We start from the raw sequence: 25,536 nt of genomic DNA, 5'->3' as shown, positions 1-25,536 counted from the left end.
ATCTTCCTCCCATTGTCCCTCCCTTCTCTCCCTCACCTCACTCACGTGGTGGGAAGGTCTCATATTGTATGCTGGTGAGTCTCAGTGCTTGAGAACCGCAGGAACTCAAGGCTGATGTTGGCAGTACTGCTTTTTGGCTGCATCAGACTTTCACATAATGCATCCAGCTTAGAGCTGACTTAGGGCTGTGAAAGAGATGCAAGATGGTGCATGGTCTAAGTTTTTATACAGGCTTTTCAGTCATAATCACAAATCCACTTTAAGGAGTATTATAGTCAGCTTAATGATAGGTTACAAATCTACTTTTATTTCCAGTCTACTTCATCAGCTTCTGCACCGCCTACATGCAGTAGCAGCAGTCCTTGTATGCTAGGACTGTATAAATGCAACGCTGCACACATTTCCTTAAACATTTAAACATCACTGCAGTTCTGAAAATAGAGAAAGCTAACTCAAATTGTCTTTGCAAGTACTTGTATTGTTTCTTTTAGGCTACCTACAGTTGGTGCCAGACGTGTTGGGATATGACAGTAAAATGAGAAGACATTACAGTAAAATTATTGGAAAATTATAAGGACACATTTAGCTATAGATTTTTACTGTCTCACTAGATCCCACCCATCAGGTCACAAACTGTAACAAACACTACAAATAAATTGCAAAGGCAATTTGACCACACTTGACCCTTTTTGTTTAAATATGTAATACAAATACTCACAGCATATTAAGTGAAGCTTACTTTGTATTGCACATTTGCAATCTATTTTCTCTTGGTTACTCTACTTTCAGAACTATCAGTGATGATATAGATAGACATGTAAGAGGGCATGTTCCCATTTCCCCCCGTGAGCCTGTGTGGCTCATATAAGCATGAGTTCCTGGCATGTGGAGAAAAAAAAGAGAAAAAAGCATAGACTGGTAGTATGGGTGTGACTGGTTTCACCTGACTGTGTCCAGTGATGCCCGCATACCATAGGATGGCAGGTTACACCTTGGCTTTGGTTGGCTTTAAACTTGCCTCACCATAGCATGCTGTTTTACCATCCTGCTTTCAGAGTTTACCTGATATGTCAATGACTACATTGCAAATAATGTCCATCCTAACAAGTCACTTACTCTCATATTTAGCCTAAAATGAGTAAAAAGCTATTGGGATCAGATTATTATTTCAAGAATTTTAGAGAAATAAGTGGAGATATCTTGAGAGAAAGCTGAAAAAAAAAAATTGAAAAAAATTGAAAAAATTGAAAAAACTTGAAATGTGTTACAAATACTGGAAGATTCCACTTGTTTAGATAAAACCACTACATGCATTGACTTATTAAGATGGATATTATTACAGGGTATACATGTGTAGGATTAAGTTTTTACTCACTCACGTTGTTTTTGTGGTGTAGGTATGATCCTCTACAATGGCCAGAGGAGGACTACAGGAGCTGACTTTATCTCTCTGGGACTTGTTGGCGGTCGCTTAGAGTTCAGGTCTGTTCATACTGATTTTAAAAGTTGTCCTAATTGACTAAAATACAGCACGGTGAATCATCATGATTAACCAAATGTGTTGTGTTGTCTCAGGTTTGATGTGGGCTCCGGCATGGCCACCATACGTGACCCTAACCCCATCAAACTGGGAGAGTTTCACACAGTTGAACTGTATCGAAACCACACCCTGGGCTATATCATTGTAGACGGAGGGGAGCCCATCAACGGCAGTTCACAGGTACTTCTGTCTATGTACTGTCACCTACAGTACATGTATGTGCACTTGATTAATGTATGTCTTTTAATATGATCCATAAATGCACATTTCCTCTCCTCAGGGCAAGTTCCAGGGCTTGGATCTGAATGAGGAGCTGCATGTGGGTGGTTACCCCAACTACACAGTCCTCGCCAAAACTGCTGGCATCAAGACCGGGTTTGTTGGTAAGATGTTACTATAGAAAACTCCCTGTTATCCTATAAGAACTCTGTTTCCTAGCAGTCTCTGTTTTCCCAGCAACCCTAGCTTGATCATGTGACGCTATTCCAATTCCAATTACTGTGTTTACACCATAACGAAAATATAGGCTGCATAATGTTTTCTGTGTGTGATGACCTGTTCTTTCTTTCTTTAATAATGGTACTATGCAGGCTGTATCCGTCAGCTGGTCATTCAAGGTGAGGAGGTCATCTTCAAAGATCTTGACCGCAGCTCCACTGGTGTCACAAACTGTCCCACCTGCAAAGATCACCCATGCCAGGTCAGTTACTTTCAGTTTTAATGCCAGATACTTTCATGTTTAATCCCATTATATACACTTATACACTTTTTTCATGTCATTATTCAGAATGACGGGAGGTGTGAGGACTCAGATGCCAGCTTGTATAAGTGCAGCTGCCTCAAAGGATTCACAGGCAGCAATTGCCAGCACCACTCATCCCTGCACTGTCACTCAGGTACATGTGAATCTCCAACTGATCACAGAAACAGATCAAAGCACCTTAATGCTACCATCAAGACTATCAGGATGCACCATTAACAGTGTAGTCTTTTATGTCTCTATTTGTGATCTTTTGTGACCTGAACTACCACAGAGGCCTGTGGACCAGATGCGACTTGCATCAATCGGCCAAACAGCCTGGGTTATGACTGCCGCTGTCATCTTGGCAAGTTTGGAAACAAATGCATGGATGGTAAGACAGGAAGTCACTCTCCCATAAAAATATTCCATGTTCTGAGAAAGAGATATGATGTTGGCTTAGCTTTTTTCAATTGATATGAAACAATAAATTCTGGCTTGGAAATCTTCATAAGACCAAAAAGACTGATGTGTTTTCCTCCTCTTCGCCTTCACAAGGGGAACTGGTGACCACTCCACTGTTTGACGGTGAGGAGTCATACATAGCCTATCCTCCCCTGACCAACATCCATGACGACTTGCGTGTTGAGCTGGAGTTCAAACCGCTGGAGAGAGATGGCCTGATGTTCTTCTGTGGGGGGAAGAAAATGAAGGTGGAGGACTTCGTAGCCATCTCCATGGTGGAGGGACACGTAGAGTTCAGATATGAACTGGGCACAGGTAAAGTAGACTGTAGCTGTGCAAAACTTTAGTTCATTTCCTCCTGAGAAATGCATACATGCAATGAGATGTGGTGACAAGCAAATATTAGTAGAAACACCAATTTATGACAGTTTCTGAAAGACATTAAGTGTGTTACTGTAAGCATTTTTATTAATTAACATTATAAATTTTTTGCGGTCAGAGTAGCTGATTAACTAGAGACTTTTTTTGACTCCTGTGATAAAAAGATATATAAAAAAACAGGTAAATTGTTTCATACGTGATCAGATTGACAGGTAACATTTCTACCACTTACCACTACATCCCTGTTTAATGAGGTGCATTTCCAGAGTCAGTAAAATCTCTGTGACTTTCAGGCCAGGCAGTCCTTCTGAGTCAGAAGCCAGTCTCTCTGGGTCAGTGGCACAGAGTTGTGGCCGAGCGGAACAAGAGGGCCGGCCACCTGAAGGTCGACCAAGGCCCAGTGGAGAGGAGGTCATCTCCAGGAAAAGCCCAGGGCCTCAATATCCACACTGCCATGTACCTGGGTGGAGTCCCCAACATGGACATCCTGCCTAAGCCCGCCAATGTCAGCGAAATGTTTGAGGGATGTATAGGAGAGGTGAGATCTCTCTGTGCTTATAAAGGAAATTAAACAAGGGTTACAAAATATTTTTCTCTGTGTGGTAGCTCAAACTTGTGTGCATTGTCTGCTTAGGTTTCCATCAACAACAAGAAGGTGGATCTGTCCTACAGCTTCACAGAAAGCAGATCCATTCGCAAGTGTGTGGACAACAGCCCCTGTGACCGCTGGCCCTGCCTGAATGGTGGTGACTGCATGTTAAGTGCTGAATATGAATATCAGTGCCTCTGTAAGGATGGCTTTGAAGGTTAGTGCTCCTGGCCCTGTGTCCCAGTACAGTCAGTTGGCACAGAAAAGTCTTGTAGTCATCAGAACAGACATAGCATGAGTTAGATCTGTCCATAATTCCTGACACTCTGAGCTATAATCTATGTGAATGTCTTACAAGCACTCTTTGTTCCTTTAATCACCTCGAGGGATTCTGGTGCATACGATTTACCTCTTTTGTGTTTTCTGCCCCTTTCAAATTCTACATTCTGAACATTTACATGAAACTTGTAGGAGCATCAGGACCTAAAATCTAGTTAAAAACCAGCTTAAACAGACCCTTTCCCTATATTATCTCCTAACCATATGAACTTGCCCTGCCCTTGGTGTGACTATGACCCTTGACCTTTCATCCGTGACTGGAATGTCACCCTGCAGGTGAGCGTTGTGAGGTGGTGAAAGACGTGTGCCAGAGCAACCTTCAATGCCAGAATGGCGGTAGCTGTGTTGACGGCCAGTGTGTGTGTGCTCCCGGCCACGCAGGTCTGAACTGTGAAGAAAGTAAGTATTGACTGGCTACATGTATACCACTATTAAATCAAAATCAAAGCCAGAAATTGCTGATTTTTTGTATTGTATTTGTTGTGAACTTATAATGATACAATTTCAGTAGCAGCCAGTTTGTCTAAAAGCACATTGCACATTACTTACTGCGTACACCTGAATCCTGTAGACAAAGATATTCATCATCAAAGCAGAAACACTAGACATACAGCCAGAAATGAGCCCATATGACTCAAATTCTCCACAGTATGAAGCCCCTCAAACATCAGACAGTCCGTTCCCAGCATTGCACTGCATGCATGCTGGGAGGGTTAATCCTAAATGATTACGTATGTCTCACCCCTGCACTCTCATGGCTATATCCTGCACACACAGGCCAGGTATCCAGCTTCCCCGAGGCCCTGTGGAATTTGGAAGCTAGCGAGGCGAATGGTACAGTATCTCAATATTCAGTATGCCTGACGCAACCGTGACTAACAGGGGCCCGTCTGAGCCCGCTGGGCCCCGCATCCCTTCCGAGCTCAACCCAAAATGTCTATCACCTAACACGCGTACGCACAAAAACACAAACCAAACATGCGTCTGTACTCAAGTGGCAACTGAGGCTCTTATCCCCATTGGAAAGTTGGGAGAGGGGAATTCTGCATCTATGCTAAAAGTTAACAGGTTAATAGACAGCTGTTGGGAGATCAACTGATCTGTGCTGCCTCTTTTTGGACCCATGGCACCATTTTCATACTTGAAATGACAGAAATGTGGAATTCCCCTTGTTTTTCTTTTCCCTTTCGTCATGTCATTTCTCACCATATAAAATCTTGTTTCCATCTACTTCAAAACTGCTTTTCTATACAAAAAAAAAAAGAAAACTTGTTTTTCTTTCTGAAACTGTCTAAGTCAGTACATTAAATCTGCTCCATGTCCACACATTTGTGCTGTTACTAACAATTTCAAGTGTCTGTTGAAAGCACAGTTGTTATGATTGTTAAATGTGGTATTTGTGCATGGAGCCATGGTTTTGGTGAGTTCAGTCCGATCTCTGTGAAAGATCAGAGACATTGAATCGTGTGAGGAATGACAAGTAACGGTCAAATGAGTCTGCATCATGGAGCCTGGTTTGGTCGCACTGAAGATTTTTGTTGTTTTTTTGTTTTGAAATTGCAATATTTGCATATGGACTTTGGGCACGTAATGAAATTTACAATAATTATATTTTATATCATATTTAAAGTGTGGCTATATGACTTTTTAGAGAAGAAATAACATAATTTCCTTTATCAAATGAAGCTACAGCGAGACATTTTGCTGCTTCAGACTTACTCGCTGTGCTATGAACAGTAACTTATAGTGGCTTATGCTATCAAACTAGACAGATATTGATGTGTAACTGACATTAATGAGTCCATTTGCTGACTATGTAATCTTTTTTTACTTGTACTAGTGCTATGCTATCTTTTAGCATGTTAAGAATGATACAGAGTGATTAGAGTGATACAGATATCTATCTAAAGTTTGCTGACATTAGCTACCTTAAGCTAAGTAAGCTAAGTGAGACTGTAGCAGCAAAATCCCTCATTGTATTCAACTGAGCTATGATTTTTCATTTGTGAGAGGAAGAATGTGTTATTTCTTCTTTTGAAAGCTGTATATTCTCACCATCAACAAATAAAATAGCCTGCTGAGTGATTTCAGTGAAAGAATTTTTCTTCTTGTCTATAAATGTTGTATATAACCAAGCCTGTCTTACCAGGGTCTCTTCCATTCTTTTGCCACTGGAGGGCACCATAACATTGAGGATGAGTTCACAGCAGCTTTACTATGTTTGAATGCTGTTTTGATTAGTATTTGATTGTATTTTTTTGTAGATTCACCCTATCAGTATGCAGCTCATTTCCACAATAATGGCTACATCGCCCTTCCTAAAGCAATCTTCCCAAGAAGGTAACTGAAGTTTGCTTTTATACACTGTTTTGCTCTTAGTGTTGGTGTAACAATGCTTCAAGGGTAAGATTATTATGTCATATCTTGTCTGTTTTAGTGCCCATGACTCGCCAGAGACCATCGAACTGGAGATCAACACCGGCTCCTCTGAGGGTCTGATCCTGTGGCAGGGAGTGGTAAGTCCAGGTCCTGGTCTTATTCCTGAGACGAGACTGTAAGAAACTGTAAGACTGAAGCATGGTTCACTCCAGATCTTAAACCTGATACTCACATCCTTCCCCTCCACCTCTTAATCTTCACCCTAACCATACCACTGCACTTCAACACTCTTAAACATCACCATTAGCTGATTTGTAAACTTCATCTGTAAAGGACTGGTACTAAGTAGGCTAACGTTCTCATAATATTCAGTGTCAGTTTTTGTGCATATACATACTGCATTTTCTTTAATTTGCATTTTCTTTCATTTTAGTGTTTCACTGGCCGTTGAGCAGCATTTATCATCACACTGTCTAATTCATTCTTGTGCCACTGAGGCTGTGACATTGTTGGGCATGTTGGCTGCGAGCCCGGCTCTATCTGACACCACTAAATAAATGCATGTTGCTTCTCTAACTCACCCTCCATTTTCCTCAGGAGACCACTGGCGCACGCAATTTGCGAAAGGTGCATGCTAGTAAAAAGGTATCCACTCAAACCACAAGACACTCATTTATTCGGCAGGTTTCAAAACATGTGCTCTCCATACATAAACTGCATGTACACAAGAACTGTGGACAAAAATTGTAAGATATTTCCAGAGAACCACGTGATTTGAATTTTTTTAAAAAGTATGTGTTTGTATTGCACAATGAGCATGAAGGCTTCTCTTGTCATTGTTATTTTGCATGGAAAGTTTTATGCCACATTTATTTTAAATTCTGTAGGGAGGGTTCTGTGTGCATTGCCTCATGTTTGCTATTATAGCACTTGGTGCGGAAAATTACTGCAGAGCAGCCGGTCAGTAGTCAATAGTTCACAGTATTCAGTCACGCAATATGATCTTCCTCTGCTGACTCAACACATTGATTTCCAGGAACTTGGAGAACATGGCAAAGGCAAGGACTTCATTAGCCTCGGCCTACAGAATGGACACCTTGTTTTCAGGTGACTCAGCACTGTAATTCTGTAGTTCTGTTTACATATGGCTGAGTATTATTATTATTTTCATAGCTCATATTAATGTTGTAGTAATACTGACAATTTGTATGATATCCAGTTACCAGTTGGGCAGTGGAGAGGCAGAGATCTTGTCCCGGAAGTCCATCAATGATGGGAGATGGCATAAGGTTACGGCAGTCAGGTATGATTGCATATTATATCCTGTAGCCCTTTGGTTTCACACACTGTATATTCATATACAAACTAACCATAAGGAGTTTCAATACCGCATCATTAAGTCTTAATGACAAGTATATAGGACTAAAAATTCTGTTTACTTAGGAGGAAATCAACATCTCATACACTGCTGGTCACTTTATTGAGTACAAGTTACCCACATTGTGCAGGATTTCCAGTGATATTTTATTCTTTTTGGTAACTTCTTTTCAAATCAGTGTTCACTTTCAACTGTATAAAGCTAAAAAAATGTAAGTTAACAACAATAAAAGAAAACATTGTGTTAATTGTAATGTAGAGCAGGAAAATCACTTAAAATACCTCAGCATTCTTTTGAATATTGTCAGCAGTAATGCAAAATAGATATTGCAATGGTTCTTTTCATTTAAAATTAAAATTCTCATTGCTTGAACCTACCTCATGGCTGTTTTTTTTTATAATATATAATACCAAATATATCAGTTATTCTCATCATACAGTATCAAATATTTCCTGAACATTTAGATTTGACAGTATATGCACAGTTATTGTGTTGAGTTTTGCTGTGTGTCTCTTTTCTTGCAGAACTGGAAAAGACGGATACATCCAGATCGATGGAGGAGACGCACTACACGGACAGTCTAAGGGCAAAAGCCTCATGGTCAACACCAAAGGCAGTATATACCTTGGTGAGTGGATTTGAAGTATGGAGTGTTGAAACTGCCAAAAGTCAAAAATATAGCTTCATATATCAAAGATTAATATTTATGGAGTATAAAAAGAAATATAAAGCTTCATACTTTTCCTTTACTCAGTTGGACAAATTAATTTAATTTTTCAACATCCTTAATTTTACTATTAGGAAATATTTACTTATTTATCACTTTCATATTTTTATTACCAGATTTCCCATTTTCCTGATACTATGAAAAATAGGGGTAACTGGTTGAGAAGTATTTAGGATAGCACTCGCCCCGGGCTGTCGGTCAGGACACACTAGACAGGAGATGGGATGGAGCTTTAACCGTTTAGTGACTGATTTATCCTTAATATAGCACAGCAGTACAGTAGACCCAGTTATGGCATGTATTAAAGGTAGGTGTGTGGTCTGAAACAAATAAAATAAACATACTTCAGGTTAGTAATACTACCAACAATTTAACTAGGCTTTGCTGATAATGTTTACAGGCTTAACAGCAATAATAATAAAACTAAAAGTCCTATTAATACAAATACTACCATCAATAAGCATACTAACAACATCAAAGACCCGCCGACCATGTAGCTGGGTCACGTTTCAATAGAGCAGGAACATGTGAGGTTCTTAGGAGAAGCTACTGCAATTAGCAACTAAACAAAATGATATCCATGAACAGACACAGGATTACAGAATATATACATGTAATCAGTTATCTTGACAGGGCTTATCAATACCTATTTATAATTAACAGTATTAATCAAACAGAGGTACAGCTAGCCAAAGTTAACACACAATAGTGTCTGTTAGCTCCCTCGTTAGTTTATCAGTTAACACAGAGGAATGTCCGTAGTCGGAAACAAGTCCATTCTCAGTCTCAATATTTGATAAGAACATATGACTTACTGGCTGCACATTCACACACACAGCATGAAAATTAACCAACAGAAAAGTCCTTTCTGAATTGAAGAATCTTGCGGTCACCTTGGGTGCGGGCATGCGTGCACCACCAATGGAGAAGTCCGCCTAACCAATCTTGGACTTTATTACAAGCTATGTATTAATGAGATGCACATGTTCATGTATGTCAGGATCAATGATTCAGGGGTGGACTGCGTGGCTAGCTAACATAAAACTAGACTTGCCTCCTACTGTTGTAGCAACACTGTGTTAACTCTTGTAATAACTAAGTATTTTTTACAACAAGCTAACACTAACAAAGTTAGCCAGCTAACATTATTTCAAAGTTCAACATGCTTCTTTCTTAATAACATTATCTTCATTATCATTATCCACAGTGGAAACAGGTGCCCGCTGTGTTTAGCTACCAGTGTTTTCAATAAAGCTAGCTGATGTATGGAGTTATATTTTTGACTTGTTTGATAATCTTTACTACATTTTGTCAGTTTCAAGGCTCCATATGAGTTCCTCACTGCAGAAGTTGAAAAATGTATCTTATCTATTTGATTTTCTGTTCCTCCAAATGAGTTAAACTATCTTGGTTACTCATTTAAAGCTGTATCAAAATTTCCTCTAAGCCGTCTTGCGGGTCAGTTTTTGGGATGTTTATCACTGTTTTTTTTTATAATGTGTGTGTTTCCCTGTGTGACAGGTGGAGCACCAAACATGGCTGCTATGACAGGAGGGAAGTTTTCCTCGGGAATGACAGGCTGCGTGAGGAACCTGACACTGATGAACGCCCGGCCGGGACAGCAGCCAGCCCAAGCCATCGACCTGCAATCCCACGCAGCCCACGGCAACGTGCAGCCATGCTCTTCATAGACCGCATCATACACATGCAAAGACAAACACACACATACACATATACACACAGAGACTATGGAGTGATGCCACACACACACACACACACACACACGCACACACACACACACACACACACACAGCAGACTCACACAGAGGGACTGACACACAATAGAACCTGACACAAACTTGGTGCTTTGCTGCTACCAAAAAACAAGACGACACAACAGGATACGTTTCTCTGTGTGCAGTTAAACCAAAAAAGAGAAAAATTGAAACGATATTAACAAGTCTTCTCTTCCTCAGTGTTGTATTCTCAATGAAGGACTATTAACACAGGAGAACCAGTTCAGTTTACATACTTCCAGCAGTAGTTTTAGCCATGAGAAGAGTAAGAGTAAAACGTATTAAGCCTTCTACGATGGGTCAGATCCTATGGAGTTGGAGATGTTTTTACAGCACTGAATTTTTATTTATATACATATGAATATATATATATATATATATTATATTTGTGGGGGAAAACATGCAAACTAACCATAACTGCTCTTCAACTTTCCTAGAGTTTATTCTGGGTTCTAATACTGTGTGTCCAGCGGTTTTTATAGGCCTAACTGTATTAATACTTGAAGACGTTTAGGCCTTCTTTCTTCACTTCTGTAGAGGAACCTTTTTTTTTTTTTTTGCGCGAGCATGCTTGCAGTCTTTTGCCAATGTTGGGAGAGGAGCGCACACGGTCACAGTCACATGCAGCTTCAGTACACAACTCAGGTCGTCAAAAACAAATTAATAACCGCAAATGTTACAAGTACTGCTGCTTTAACTCAACTGAAATGATTTTGCTTCACGAGTCATTTGCCTTCACAACACTGTTGTGTCTTCTGTGTCTGTATTTGTTCTTTTTTATAAAAAAAAGAAAGAAACCTTGGTGCTAACGTCAGACATGAAGATACAGCACATAGTCATATGGTTGCCTGTTGCATTGTAGAAATGTACATGTAGAGGTGTCTTTTAGTAATTTGGTTCCTTAGATTAAGTATGCTTCCATGTAAAACAGAATACATTAGTATTTGCTGATGTGCATGGCATTTGAGGTTTATTTTATGATGATATGGCATGATTTGTTGCCTCCACAACCTTATTTGATTGAGTAGATCTCAAAAAAGGAGTTTTTAAAAACTGAAAAGGGTGTAATTTTTTATGTGTGGTTGTCGAAAATATTGTTTTATGTGTAAAACTATCTGCCAGTCAGGTAGATCAGTATCAATTGAGAATGAGTGTGTGTGCTAAGTAGATATGTTGGCTATCTATGTCTCCATTTCTCACAGGTCACTCTAAAGCCCCAGTATAGAGTCAGGTGTGTGTGTGCGTGTGTGTGTGTGTGTGCGTAAGTGTGTGTGTGTGTCTGTGCATGTGTTATTATCCATATCCTCAGGAGGGTCAACCCAGAACTGCCTCAAGATGTTACTTAATTTTCAATTTTGGTAGCTTTAGTGACACTTCAGTAAGCTATAAAACTTTGAAGGCTCTGTGGTTCTGTAGGTTGTTTTCTCTTCAGAGGGAGAGTCATCTGCAGTAGGACACAGTTGGAATAGTGTTTGGTCATGTGGGAATGCAGTTGAAGCCTCCTGCAGGTGCTGTGACCAGTAGTGTAGCTCTAATAAAGCATGCTCGGCCGCCGTAGTTGACCACACCACAAAACCACAATGGCACGATCACTTTGGGGTTCACCAACCTTTTTTCTTGTTTTTTGTAAGCTTAAAAAAAATATTTGTATTAATATTCTAAAAATGAGCACTATCCTTTCACTTAGAGTTGCTTCATTTTTATTTATTTTATGTTTTTGTTTCTCTTTTCCTCCTTTTTCATCACTTTCAAGGCTTGATTCTGCTGTTTTAGAGTCAATCACAGAAGCTTGCTATTTTCTTTCCTCTGGTTATTGTGTATTGCCTCCCACATCCCCCTGTCCCCACCCGCACCCCCCACCCCCACCCCCCCAACCCCCACCTCCCCTCTTCCTGGTTAAGTTCTTAAAGAAATTGTCCCCAACAAAGTTCCTTGATTACGCTTCCCATGAAAGGTTAATATGTGATCCCTGACTGGAACTACCTGGTTAAATGTTTGGAAACTGGTGTTATTATTTACTCAATGAAAAAAAAAATAGTCTTAGGCTCCAAATACACAGAAAGGTGCCATCATGTTGGTTCAATTGTGAACATGTGTATTAAGAAGAGCCAATGCTGTGGTCCAGGTTTAGGACACTGAAGCAGAATAAGATGGTGTTTGCTCTTAAACTGCTCTTAAACTGGATTATCATATATACACTGTACACTGTCGCCCAATGACGTACTTGTCAAGTAACTGCCACTGTTTTTTTGGTTGTTTTTTAGGCCACTGCAAAATACAGCTTGGTCATAAACATCAATTGTATATGAAAGGTGCACTTTTAGTAATGATGGATTTTTTTTTTTTTATTATTTTACATTTTACTGTGTCACTTCTGAATGGCAGAAAAAAGACAATAACTCGATTAAATGAATGAAAGTGTACCAGATGAAATATTGTCCATGTCAGGACAACCTGACTGTTCCATTTCCAGTGTTGAAAGGACGCTCCCCCTGCCCTCGGTGTTTCTTAATTAAAAACAAAATTCATGTGCTATTTGTAATCTTGTGAGTTTTCTTTCTTTCACCACTGTGTTGCTGTGTTCTGCTCTACGCTGGGAGGTTTTTCTTTCAGAGAAAGCTTTTTTTTTTTTTTGCACTAAAATCAGTTCATTGTTCCTAAATAATCCATTGTACGGGTTAACCTTAAACCAGGTCCCTGAGGAGAGGCTGGGAAAATTACAGCATGATTGCCCAGCCTGTTCAGAAAGTCAAGATCCAATGTTCCCTTGTAGAGGTTACACCCAAATCAGGTTTCTGAAGTAAACCTGTCCCATGGGTGTAAAGCACTCTCATCTTACACACTATATTGTATTTATTTGTTAAATTACCTTGGCAGAGGATAAATAAAGCATCATGTAAAGTGAATGCGCCAAGAAAAGTTGGATAAACATAGTCGTCCCCCAAAAAACAAAAGGTTAAACAGGCTCATTATTAGATGAGTCATCGATACTTACAGTAGGCTGATAACAGTAGCGTTGTACATTATGAATATTCTGTGTAAGGGATACACGTCACTTGTCCATAGTTTCAGAGCTTCTCATAATACAGTGCAAAAGAAAACAGAAGTAAACAATTCATGAACCATTATCTAGCAAACTGAACAAATTATCACTGACGGTGTCATCAGCGGAGCGCAGTTACGTAACCAGATTAGAAGGACCCCCTTCAGAAACACAGGAGGGGTTACCTGCACATTATAATCGACTGTGTGACATTCAATTGTAAACATGAGGACTAATCTTTTGTCAGTCTGTCAGAGGATTTTTACCAGCGGAGGACACGGCAGGGGTGGGTTTTGGGTGGCTCAGTTTTCACGTCTACAATATGACGGTTATGTAAGAGAGTCACTTCAGTGAGATCTGGGGTCCATTGTGTATCCTCGATTTAATACAACGTGGCCTCACAGATCTGCCATCCTTCAAAAAGGTGAGGCCTTCTACTTTTTTTTGTGTGTGCATGTAAAACTCTCTTATTAAACATTGCTAGAGTAATTCATTCCACATTTTCCCATCTATCACTAAATAATTCATCACTCCAGCACAACCAAGTTTTACAGAGTTTGCATGACTTATTCTCTTATACTGAATGATCTTTTTATTTACATCACAAAATAAATAAGTTTTAAGACAAGTCCAGATGAGATACTGGAAAGCTTCTTAAAAGGGAGCTCAGTGTTTTTGTAGAATAATTGATCCGAGGCATTCAACATACGCTGTCTTCATTGTATGTTGAGTGCCTTCAAGACACAGATAGAGTTTAATACATGAAAGGTATGTTCTAGATTTTTTCTCCAGACGACTTGTCATTTCCTTCTCTCTCACTCTGTGACATGGATTGTCTCATCTCCAACTGTTTCAATCATTATTGCACTAATAATATATTTTTTTTTACTATGTATATTTAATAGAGCCTCAAAACGATTAATTCAGTGTCTCAATAAAAATCTGACATATCCTGTTGTCTTTTATGATTTTTTTTCCTTCTGTGCCAATAATACATATTTAGCTCAATCATTTTAAGATAAGTCAACATGAAATGATACGACTCAGCCAGCAAAAACAGTTGTATTATGTCTTTTATGGATGAAACTTTCTAAAGTTTCTAAAATAACCCCCGATAACGTCAATAGGTTTATTTTAGCTTGGGCCTGGGCAAACTGCGAGGCGTGGAGTTTGAAAGATAAGGCATGGAGCGTAAGATGCTATCAACTGCATTATGGGAAGTGCAGTATCCTGTGTTTTTGTTGCTTGACCCATATTAGGGACTTAAAGTCAGGATATCTCAGCTTGTGCTGCTTTAATTTTGAGCGCTATTTTTTAAATCTGTCTCTTGCAAGTCCCAACACTTAATGGAAATGCAACATGAAATCACTGGAGCACCCCTTTAATCAAAAATGACTTCTGGAGTGTATTGGTGGCTCAGTGTGCTAAGCTATCCATTAAAGCCAGAATAACAAAACACAATTCTGACTTTTCAAGGATTTCTAGACTGAAAGCACTGAATAAATCCTTAAAATAACTCAGTTAAGGCCTGTTTGTGCCTTTTAGGAAACCTGTTGGATTGAACATGACACGCTAAACCAAGATCTCATTTTAACTGACCTCCTTTCGTCAACACAGCTGAATTACTGCATGTTTAGAGTCTGATGTCTGGTATTCTGTGTCTTTGTTCCAACAGTGATATAAAGTTCATTCACAGTAGAAATAAGATCCCATCAGAAAATGCGGCCAACATTTAGTACATAATTGAAAATAAGCACAGTTTGAACATAATACTGTTGCAACACTTGAATCATTCTTTCTTTTTTTTTTTTAAGAAATACAATTTGATAGTTATCAAGCCTAATATCATATTCACAGTGATCTCCTGTGGTCATATTATGTCAGGAAAGCATCACTGTCTTGACCCTGTTGGGTGTGTTGTGTAACAATGTCATGCATATAGCAGTTACTCTACACTAATCCTGGTTATTTTAAACCTATCTTTCAGGAATATTGAACAGCAGTTGCCTGAGGCTTTACCGTTTTGGCCAACACCTCAGTTTTTATCTACAGAAACTCAACTTGTCACCATGTTATAATGAGCATAATAAAGGCAGACTCTGGGTGATGACACGCTGACCTTTTCAAATGAATGCCAGTGAAACAAAAGTGTTCAAGTTTGTATCAGAAAACAACAGCAACAAGTGCAAAAATGTAATTAATTTAAGTTTATATGTTTAGTTCATAGATTCATAGATGCAGGACTGTCTGAATTTAATAAGTAGCCGTCTTTGTCATGTTTATAATCATAGCTGTCAAGCTCACATAGAAAACATGTTATCAAGTTGCTCTCTCTTTCTCTGTGAGCCTTCGGGGATTGTGATTAAATCCCTCTGGCTTCAAAACATGAAGCAAGGAAGTCTTAACTTTCACCAGTGTACACCACACCTGGTCACCTAACACTACACACTGTTTAACTGGAGGACTGCAGCTTGATGAAAACAGTAGAACAGCTCATTCATAATTTTTCAAGACTATATTAAAACAATAGTCAGGTGCCCAAATAAACACTGAAATATGTTTTGTTTGCTGTTATCATTCCTCCTGTTCATACTGGCTATCAAATGTTCTTTCAGTGTAAGTGATGGGGGCCACACAGTCATTTTGTGCAAAACATATTTAAAAGTTGATCTGAAGCTTACACGAGGCTTCAGCAGTCTGAGTTAGTCATATCAAGTGGATATCTGCCACATTTACAGTCGTTTTAGCATAAAATTCCCTCTTCATGTTTCCTTGGACAGTGTTTCCTTGTTGAGTATGGTATAGTAGTAGTAGTATAGTAACAAAAAGAGGGACAAAAAAGATTGTAACGTTGAAAGATATCTACTGGATTTGGACGGCTGAAGCTTCATATTAGCTTCAGATAAACTTTTAAATACATTTTTGCACAGAAGGAGGACTGTGGATTTTGGTCTCCATCACTTACATTGTAAGTGCATTATGAAGGGATCCTCTAATGGCAAGTATGAACAGGAGGAATGATTATTGCCTGAATATTGTTTTATGACAGACTTGAAAAATTGTGAAACTGTCCTGTAATGGACTACAGCACAAGTAAAGGAAAGAAATGAAAAATGAAACTGCTTAAATTAAGCTCCCCATCATTCTGTGGATTGTCAGATAAAATATTGAAAAACCTACTGTCATATTACAGTATACAAATAAAGAATACTTGTAAGTTAATTGATAATTAGATAGATGCTCCTCTACAGAATAATAGCTAATGTGCTAAATTATTACTGTTGTTGTTATGCCTTCAATAATAAATGATAAAAATTTCTGTTGACTTTTATAAACAGTTCATCATTACATACACAGGTAATGATTAGCTTTTATAAACTTTGGTGATAGGTGATATAAAGTATCAAATGGTAAAAGAAGAAATGTTTTCATTGCTGAGATATAAAACATCGTAATTGATCCATTTATGCATTTTTAAGAACTTATTCAAAATGAAGTAGTCACAATATTTCTACAATAAATAAGCCTCTTCATTCACCTCTCACAAGTCAGTTTCATGGAAATCGTCAGAATCATAAGAAAAGTGGTCAAATAGTGGTGAAAAGAAACAGTGTTTCTCATTCTTCTGACTGGCAGTATAACTCAAGCTTTGGCTAAACTGAGGACAACTGTGTCTTCTGTAAGGGTCAACCTTTATGGGAGGGGCAGAAATACAGAATGATTGTGCACACACCACAAGATCTCAGGAGACCAAACCTATTGGTCGGATGTGAAATCAAAAGGTGATGCAGACATGCCCCTATCTGGTATTTACACTGTTATACCCATATGCTACTTCACATGGAAACAACTTTGTGAGTAAAATCCAGGAAAGATTTTTTTTTTTTTAATTTAATGAACAACTTAAGTACTTAAGATTTTTTAATTAGATTTTCTCTCCTCAGGATTACTGGACAGTGAATCATGTTGGTCTTTCAGGTAATTTGATTTTATGTACTTTTTAGCTAAATGAAGTTGTGTATTTCATAATGATGCCTCCTCAGCTTTGTTTTCTCTTGAACTTTGCTATTTTAGAACTTTGCAGTTTGGTTTCTTCTAGTATCAGGTAATAAAAATAATGATTATTATGATAATTTCTTATTATTTCATACACAGAATCATTTATCCACCAAAATTCAAAATTTTAACTGATCAGTGACCTTCTCTTCCTCCAGACTTCCACTTATTTATCACTGCATTGGAAAGTAAGCCCTGCACTAATTTTACCACAACCTATTGATAACTGAAGCAACAATGCACAAGACATTGAGTCCTAACTTCCCCCCTGTTTCCCCAGCCTGTAAGACAGCCTGGTTTGATGAGGGAGATGTCTCCAGAGATGGGGACTCTGAGCTCTTGAGTGACTTGAGAAGGAAGCACTGGACCCGGATCTGCTCCAGCCCCGTGGACATGGAGGCTCAGACTGTTTCGGGGATCAAGTCTCAGCACACCAGGAATACCTTCCACACGTAAAGACGTTTGTAGCACTGAGTTCACATCAGGAGGTCGTGATAGTGCAAAGAACTGATGGGTGTTGAAATGTGCAGTTTATGTCTGTTTTGTGTGCAATGTCATATTCAAGATTTAATTATTTATTAATCATTATTCATCAATCAAGAACAATTTGGGCATGAAGCCAAATATTGACTACATTAACATAGTTTTATATTAATATGGACCTCTATGTAACGTTGTTATCACTAATAATCCTCTGTAATGGGAGAGCAGTAGATTCCAATACAGGTTTAGACCTTTAGCATGGAGCAAGAATATCAAAGTCTTGTTGACATTAATCAATGTTTGAACTTTAAAGGTTGTAATTTTATAACTTATGTTGGAAGATATGTAGCTATTTTTATTGCTGCACGCATGGTGGTGGAAAATACACCACACGTGTCGAGTGTTTCACCTACACTGAAATCGGTGACTTGCAGAGGATCAATACCCACAGTAAAATGAGGTACTACTTCTAAAATACAGTCAAGCAAAAACTACTTAAAGAACTACTAAAACTACTAAACTGATAAGGAGCAATGTAGCAAGAATATTTGTAATAAGTCAAAGCCTATAAATCACGTTAAATACTATACAGACCATATATAAAATTAAATTTACAGAGAGGGAAAAGATGCCAGTGTGCTCAGTTAAGAACTAGTACTTTACCTCTGGCAACTGAGGATGACAGATATAGAGAACAGAGATATAGAAAATAAGACAGAAAACACTGTACCCATCATAACAGGACATTTTTGTTATATAAACTGATTTTTTTTAAAATGTATGTTGAAATGCAACTCTTTTACAACTCCTTGGTTATTGTTGCCTTTTAGTATCTTGTAAGCCCATAAGGGCTGGGCACCAGAAAAGGTGCAGAAGACCCAAATAAACAAATCAGTCAATCAATCAATCAATCTAAAAAAATTGAAAATGTAATCAGACTGGTACCAGAGGTAGATTTTCTTGGTGGTGGTGATCTCAAGCCAAGTGTAACATTAGGATGTGATGGTTGTGTTTTGCAGTTACGGTGCATCAGAGGGTCTTTTATGTCTGAATTCAGAACAGAAGTGGAGACAGTGTGATGATTACAAGGTCATGTTCACCTGCACAGGACAGTTCTGCTCAGGTATGTGATACAACAAAAATGATACAACCTTAAATCATTTTGAGGAAAAACATTTGTAATATTTGCAATATTGGTGTCTTTGATTCCTGATTGTTCATAGAATGCAGGACGCGCTGGTTCGATCATGATGACCCAACAGGAAACGGAGATTATGAGGTCCTCAGTGACCTCCTCAACATATACCCCAAAGAAATCTGCCCTCAGCCGATAGCCATCGAGGTTCAGACCATCTTTGGAGATCCTGCCTTAAATACCTCTGATACCTTTTTAAAGTGAGATTAATGAAATCAGTCAAAAAGTACAAAAAATGTTACCTTAGGAGGGAGAAGGGACAGGTTTTACCCTTCTCATCACCTTCTTTTCCTCGTTCTTGCAGTTATGACGCCACCTACGGATTTGCCTGTGTAAATGCAGATCAGGGGAGCAGAAGTTGTGAAGATTACAGAGTCAGATTCACATGTCCGAAAGAGTTCTGTCAAGGTACGTGATGTGTCTTCCTTTCCTTTGGACTAAACACACTAATGTGGAAAGAAAAACATTCAGATTTCCCAGTAAATTATGTTCATAAATTTTCCAAATATTCACAAAAACATGCAGTTTAAAGTGGAAACTCATAGTTGTGAATGTGAGTATATCCCACTTCATGCCCAGTGCATGCTGGGTAGACTCCAGCTCCTAATGACCCTGAAGGGTGTATATAGAAAATGGATGGATGAATATTTTCTTAATTTTTCTGTGTGGCTACATCAACATTAGTTAAAATATGTTAAAACATTTGTAAAATGTTACCCATATCCATCCATTGTTTATATATATTTCCCCTGTTAAGTAAAAAAATACTCATCCACGTCTATGAAAGCAATAATATATTAGTCCAAGGCTGAAATAAAATATACAACTTGGGTAAGAAGAACAAAAAACAGGCTCCCCTGCTCTCCCACACAACTAACACTACTATGCTCCCTTCAGCTTAAAAAAATATAATAATACAGTAATTTTCATACAGTTCCTAACAAACAATAGTCTTGTTCTTGCTAAACTACAGTTTTAGCAAACGTGTATATTTGTAACTTCTACTCAGTGTCAGAGCAGTGTCGAACACAGTGGCTGAACAGCGATGACCCGTCAGATGAGGGTGATGTGGAGTCCATTCTTCGTCTGCTAAAAACTTTCCCTGGTCAAGTCTGTGAAAACCCAATCAGCATCGAAGCTAAAACAACAAGTGGAATATCTGCCAAACACACCGGAGACACCTACCTCTCGTAAGCGCATCGGTTCTGTTTGATGTGACATTTATTCAGCTAAGCAAGCTGTCATAATGTGTGCTTTAGGCGGTTTGTGTTTTATATTCCAGCTATGATGTCTCTTTTGGTTTTGCATGCATCAATGAAAAACAGAAGAGTAAACAATGTGAGGATTATCAAGTGATGCTGACTTGTCCCTCAGATTTCTGTCAGGGTAAGTTTTTATTTTGTCAGGAAGTCATTTTGCTACAAAGTGTCTTATGATTTTGTCTTATAAAGCAGAGTTTCCAGTTTTCCTGTTCTGAAATTCAAAGTCTTAGAGCCTCAGATATAAGGCCCACAATGTCAAACCGTATAATATATAATAAATATAATTTACAATATGAAAAACTCTCTATATGTCTGTAACTGTTCAATGTTTGTCACTGTTTGGCAGGTTGCAGGACACGTTGGTTCAACTCAGACAATCCCACAGGGCAGGGTGACTATGAGACCCTCCTCCAGGTGCAGATGGTATATCCCAGTCAGGTCTGTTCTCAGCCTGTGGCAATTGAAGCCATGACAGTGTCTGGTGTCCCGGCGCACAAGACTGGTGACATCTTTCAAGTGTGAGTTTTGGGACAGACGACAACAAGTATCAAGTGTTGATACATAAACAAGAACTTACGTCATAGTGTATAAACAGACTGTAGATGCACTTTCACCTTAGACATGAAAAACAGCAAGAAGAAGTATTGTGCATTATTGTGTTGCTATGAGTTCCAGTGTTACATTTTGTATTACATTTCCAGATGTGTAATAATTCAATTTAACTAAATTCAATACAACTTTATTTATCTCTGTAAGGGCAACTGTATGCAGCAGCTCATCACCTAGATCAACACATGCACACTCCGCTGATAGGAAAGACAGAAAAAAATAATGTTAATCACAAAGCTAAAAACAATGAAAGGAAAAAAACAACTATACTGTAATTGTTAATATATAATAAATGGTTATAAACTTAAAAAAACTATGTGTGGAATTGTTAAAATATATATTAATAAATAACCATGAATACCTAAACAACAATATAAAATGATATAGTCTATAAAATCTAAAAAGATACACAAAATAATAAGGCTGTACTAGCATAAAAAGCATTTAACAAAACACCCCTCTACTTGTGACAAACTAGCGACAGAATGATCAAAATCAAAGCAGCAGAGGCTGAGACACCTGACTTTTAGTCCCCAGTAAACACTGGATCCTACAATTCCCATAATGCTACTGGATAGCATCTTTCATTAGATCTGGTAAACACCCGCATCTTTCAAACTCCACACCTGTAATTTGTGATGCAAGCTTTCTATTATACATCTGGGGTCTCTAAACTCAAGCTGGGATAACCCAGATGACATCATTATGACATCATTTGGGCCATCTTTTCACACTTTTGAACACTCCCCCCCTGAGCCACAGAGAACATTATGCAACTGTCATCACTATAAACTGACTGAAATTGGTGAATTTGCCCCTTTGACAGTTTGTTTATTGTATGTGTTTTGCAGCTATGACGCTACTCATGGCTTTGCCTGTGTGACCGCTGAGCAGCCGGGTGGCAAACGCTGTCAAGACTACAAGGTTCGCTTCACCTGCCCGCTGGCTTTCTGCTCAGTGTGAACCATCAGTGGTCATGAAGACACTGCTGTGCACCAGACTGTTGTTTAGGGTATTTAATGTCAGTGGAGGATGTGTAGTAACTGTTAAAACAGGATGTTAAGATCATCAGTCTATATCATTTTGTATTTGTTGCTGTGTAGATTGTTGTCTTTTAGGATTCCTCCTGTATCTTTTTTTTTCTTTACAATTTATTCTCATTGCCAATAACTTACAGTGTCTCCTCAGGACTTGATGAAGAGAGCAAACACACTTCTGTGGGAAACGTTTGCAATTATAGTAAGGCTCGCATCATGAATATTTATGATGCGAGCATGAAAAATTGCATATGTAAATACATTTCTAAATCCACAGAGTCCACAGAGCAGAAGTGTTGATGAATAACACTCGGATACCAGCGCTTAAAAAAGTTGACATGCATCCAGCCGTGTGGTTATCACAACAAGAAAAACAAGGATTAATGTTGTTACCGTAAGCATAAGGTGATGACTCATTCTAAGGAGAATGTTGAAAAACAAAACATTTTTAGCAGCATTATCTGTATAACATTTAGTGAACTTTATACTGGAGTTGTAGTCATATTATTACAGGAAGCATAAGATCTCATGGGTCAAGTATCTTTACTATTGGTCAGAGACATCTATTAAATTGCAAATCCACACTTCCCATGATATATATATATATATATGGGAAGTGGGGATCATATATTTGCGAATATGATTCCATTAATCTGTACTGATTAGTGAATCTGTTTAAACTGAATTAACATAAAAGTATTCCATCCAAGACAGAAGTGGACATTACAAACCCAGAGTGCTAGTAATTTGTTTAGTCTGCCATGAAATAAATTCCACAGGAGCCACTTTATGTATACTGTAAATATAGTTCTATGATTAATACTAAATCAACCACTTATTAAGCACAAATTAGTCAAACTGAATAATTAAAGCACATAGACAATTATTAAATCAGTTTTGCTTCAGTCGTGGTTAACTATTGTAATATGCTGATTAATGTGTAACTATAACTCCAGCCTCACATGCAAGTTTCTATCATTTGGTAACTTTTAGTCATTCATGAATTCAGCAAATGTTTTTGTAATGTGTTGCTGCAGGTCCATGGTTTTACAGTGTATTAGTATTAGTAGCAGTAGATTACACATCCCGAATAATGGAAATTGGTAATCCTCAGTACAGAAAAAATTAACATATATCAGTTAAAGTATCTGTGTCCTCATTGAACATCAGTTATTGAAACATGTCTGGTACCTACAGTACCAGAAGGGGTTACTCTGTTATTAATAACATTTACTTACTATATTAAGCGTTAATTAAAAACCTTTGATAGAAAGCTTCACCATTCCACTGTCTGATCCCCTGAACTGGTCAAAAATAATAGTTTGAGTCTCACAGTATGGCACCTTTTCGACCGAAAGTTCCTGGAACTAAACTTGGAACTAAAAGCCCCTGTTGTGTGTTCCTGTTTGCTTTTCCATCAATTCCATCCATTGGGGGAATCAGGTAGATCATGCAAATTAGATGCAAGTAAATAAAAAAAGACGGCGGCGATTGAAACACAATTCTTTGTATTTGTTCTTTGTATTTACTGTTGCATGAGTTGGGTGTAATGAATGAGTCGAATATTGGTGCAAAAGTGTTTGTCTAAAATTTTGTTTTTGTTAAATCTAACCTTACTCTTGAAAACACAACAATAAGTACTTATAGCAGTATTGTCTTAATTTACAGGGACTACTGGCTTATTATACTTAATGGTCTTATATGATGATTTAATGGTCTTACATTAAAATACATAGATAGATAGATAGATAGATAGACAGATAGATAGATAGATACAAAAACAATGAGGTAGGTAAAAGAAACAATTAAAGGCTAAATTATATACAATAAGTAAATAGACTAAATCAAATATGAAAAATAAATAGAACAAATAAAAATAGAATAGAGACTAGAGGTATAACCATAACTCTAATTTACACTGTTCAACTATATTAATATGCTATAGTATAGTACACTGTACATTAGTGCAAGTCAGGATAATTGGAGAATTTACACAACGTATATACATTTGTAATAGTATATACAGAGTACTTTAAAGATGATCAAAATATGAATATGAAATGTAATAGATGTGATGGATAATATAATAAAATAAAAGTCCAGGTGAGCAGTCTGTCTTCACTGTCGGAGGAGTCCCCTCTCCCGACACAGAGAGTCATTTTACAGACTGATGGCAGTTTGCAGGAATGACTTCCTGCAGTGTTGTTTGTCACAGCGTAGCTGAAGAAGTCTCTGACTGAAGGTGCTCCACTCTTTGACCAACAGGTCATGGAGGGGATGCAAGATGTTCTCCATGATGTTTATCAGTTTGTGCAGCACCCTCCTCTCCACAACCAGCTCCAGTGTATCCAGAGGAGTCTCCAGCACAGAGCCAGCCTCCCTGATCAGTTTGTTTAACTTGTTAGTGTCCCTGGCTCTGATGCTGCTGTAACAGCAGCGAAGAATATTGCACAGGTAGAAGATTTGCAACATCTTGCTGCACACATTAAAGGACCGAAGCTTCCTCAAGAAGTAGAGTCTGCTCTATCCCTTCTTGTAGACATCTTCTGAGCTGCATTTCCAGTCCAGTCTGTTGTGGAGGAATCTGTATCCCTTCACCATCTCTACCTCCTCTCCAAGAATGGAAATGGTCCTTGGTCTTGGCCACATTTAGGAGCAGGTGGTTGTTCTCACATCATGCCACAAAGCGGTCCACCATGTCTCTGTACTCTGCCTCCTGTCCACTGCTGACGCACCCCACAACTGCAGAGTCATCTGAAAACTTCTGCAGGTGACAGGACTCCGAGTTTTATCGAAAGTCAGAGGTGTACAAGGTGAAGAGTAAAAGTGAGACAACAGGCCCCACCACAAACTGTGGTCTGTCTATCAGGTAGTCAGTAATCCAGGAGGTTATGGACGCATCTACCTGCATCCTCTGGAGCTTCTCTGTCAGCAGTCCAGGCTGGATTCTCTTCTGGAGAAATCAAAGAGCATGAGTCTCACAGTGCTGTATGTTTTGTCCAGGTGAGAGAGGGTTCAGTGAAGCAGGTAGATGAACCTGAGGGCGAAAAGCAAACTGCAGCGGGTCCAGAGAGGTGCTCAAGGTCTGAGATGGGCCAACACCATTTTCTCCAGGACTTTCATTATGTGGGACGTCAGGGCAACAGTCAGAAGTGGTTGAGAGCAGATGGAGACAACTTCTTTGGCACCAGAACAAGGCAGGATGTCCTTCATTGCACTGGAACTGCACTCTCTCCTGACTCAAACTCAGGTTAAACAGGTGTTGCAGAATCCCACACATGAAAGCATTTGGGTGTTGGGTTTGTAATCTAGCGGTGACGGAGTTAATGACGTCGGCAACAGCTGATGGCGGGATGTAAACAACAACCACGATGGCACATGTGAATTCCCTCGGCGGATAATAAGATTGCAAACTCACAGTTGAGCGTCCGGGCTGCAGAGACACTCTTTTTCCACAGTAACACGTCTGGGATTACACCATTTGTAACACCGGATAGTCATAATATAATTACTCATAG

General features: G+C 38.7%; 1 protein-coding gene across 13 annotated transcripts in view; it reads left to right on the top strand.

Annotated features, from left to right (window-relative positions):
• Positions 1 to 12,202, top strand: part of hspg2 (heparan sulfate proteoglycan 2) — a 101,586-nt gene extending 89,384 nt beyond the window's left edge. For 8 of the 13 annotated variants that reach the window (XM_042408812.1, XM_042408817.1, XM_042408815.1 and 5 more), the window contains 19 exons: positions 57 to 74; positions 1,398 to 1,482; positions 1,576 to 1,720; positions 1,821 to 1,923; positions 2,131 to 2,240; positions 2,328 to 2,436; positions 2,575 to 2,673; positions 2,838 to 3,059; positions 3,419 to 3,663; positions 3,760 to 3,931; positions 4,330 to 4,452; positions 4,831 to 4,887; positions 6,318 to 6,393; positions 6,491 to 6,569; positions 7,030 to 7,077; positions 7,469 to 7,539; positions 7,652 to 7,735; positions 8,335 to 8,438; positions 10,059 to 12,202. In XM_042408812.1, coding sequence (XP_042264746.1) covers positions 57 to 74; positions 1,398 to 1,482; positions 1,576 to 1,720; positions 1,821 to 1,923; positions 2,131 to 2,240; positions 2,328 to 2,436; positions 2,575 to 2,673; positions 2,838 to 3,059; positions 3,419 to 3,663; positions 3,760 to 3,931; positions 4,330 to 4,452; positions 4,831 to 4,887; positions 6,318 to 6,393; positions 6,491 to 6,569; positions 7,030 to 7,077; positions 7,469 to 7,539; positions 7,652 to 7,735; positions 8,335 to 8,438; positions 10,059 to 10,228 — 2,120 coding nt within the window. In that variant the 3' untranslated portion in view covers positions 10,229 to 12,202. Of the gene's footprint in view, positions 1 to 56; positions 75 to 1,397; positions 1,483 to 1,575; positions 1,721 to 1,820; positions 1,924 to 2,130; positions 2,241 to 2,327; positions 2,437 to 2,574; positions 2,674 to 2,837; positions 3,060 to 3,418; positions 3,664 to 3,759; positions 3,932 to 4,329; positions 4,453 to 4,830; positions 4,888 to 6,317; positions 6,394 to 6,490; positions 6,570 to 7,029; positions 7,078 to 7,319; positions 7,393 to 7,468; positions 7,540 to 7,651; positions 7,736 to 8,334; positions 8,439 to 10,058 lie in introns of those variants that run through there. The other 5 variants (XM_042408809.1, XM_042408811.1, XM_042408810.1 and 2 more) reach the window with 5 other exon arrangements.
• Positions 12,203 to 25,536: the final 13,334 nt, after the last annotated feature.

This window comes from Thunnus maccoyii, chromosome 4, assembly GCF_910596095.1.
Source record: "Thunnus maccoyii chromosome 4, fThuMac1.1, whole genome shotgun sequence".
NCBI lineage: Eukaryota > Metazoa > Chordata > Actinopteri > Scombriformes > Scombridae > Thunnus > Thunnus maccoyii.
Note: the sequence above shows the minus strand (reverse complement) of the source record. Positions and strands in the feature narration are given on the sequence as shown.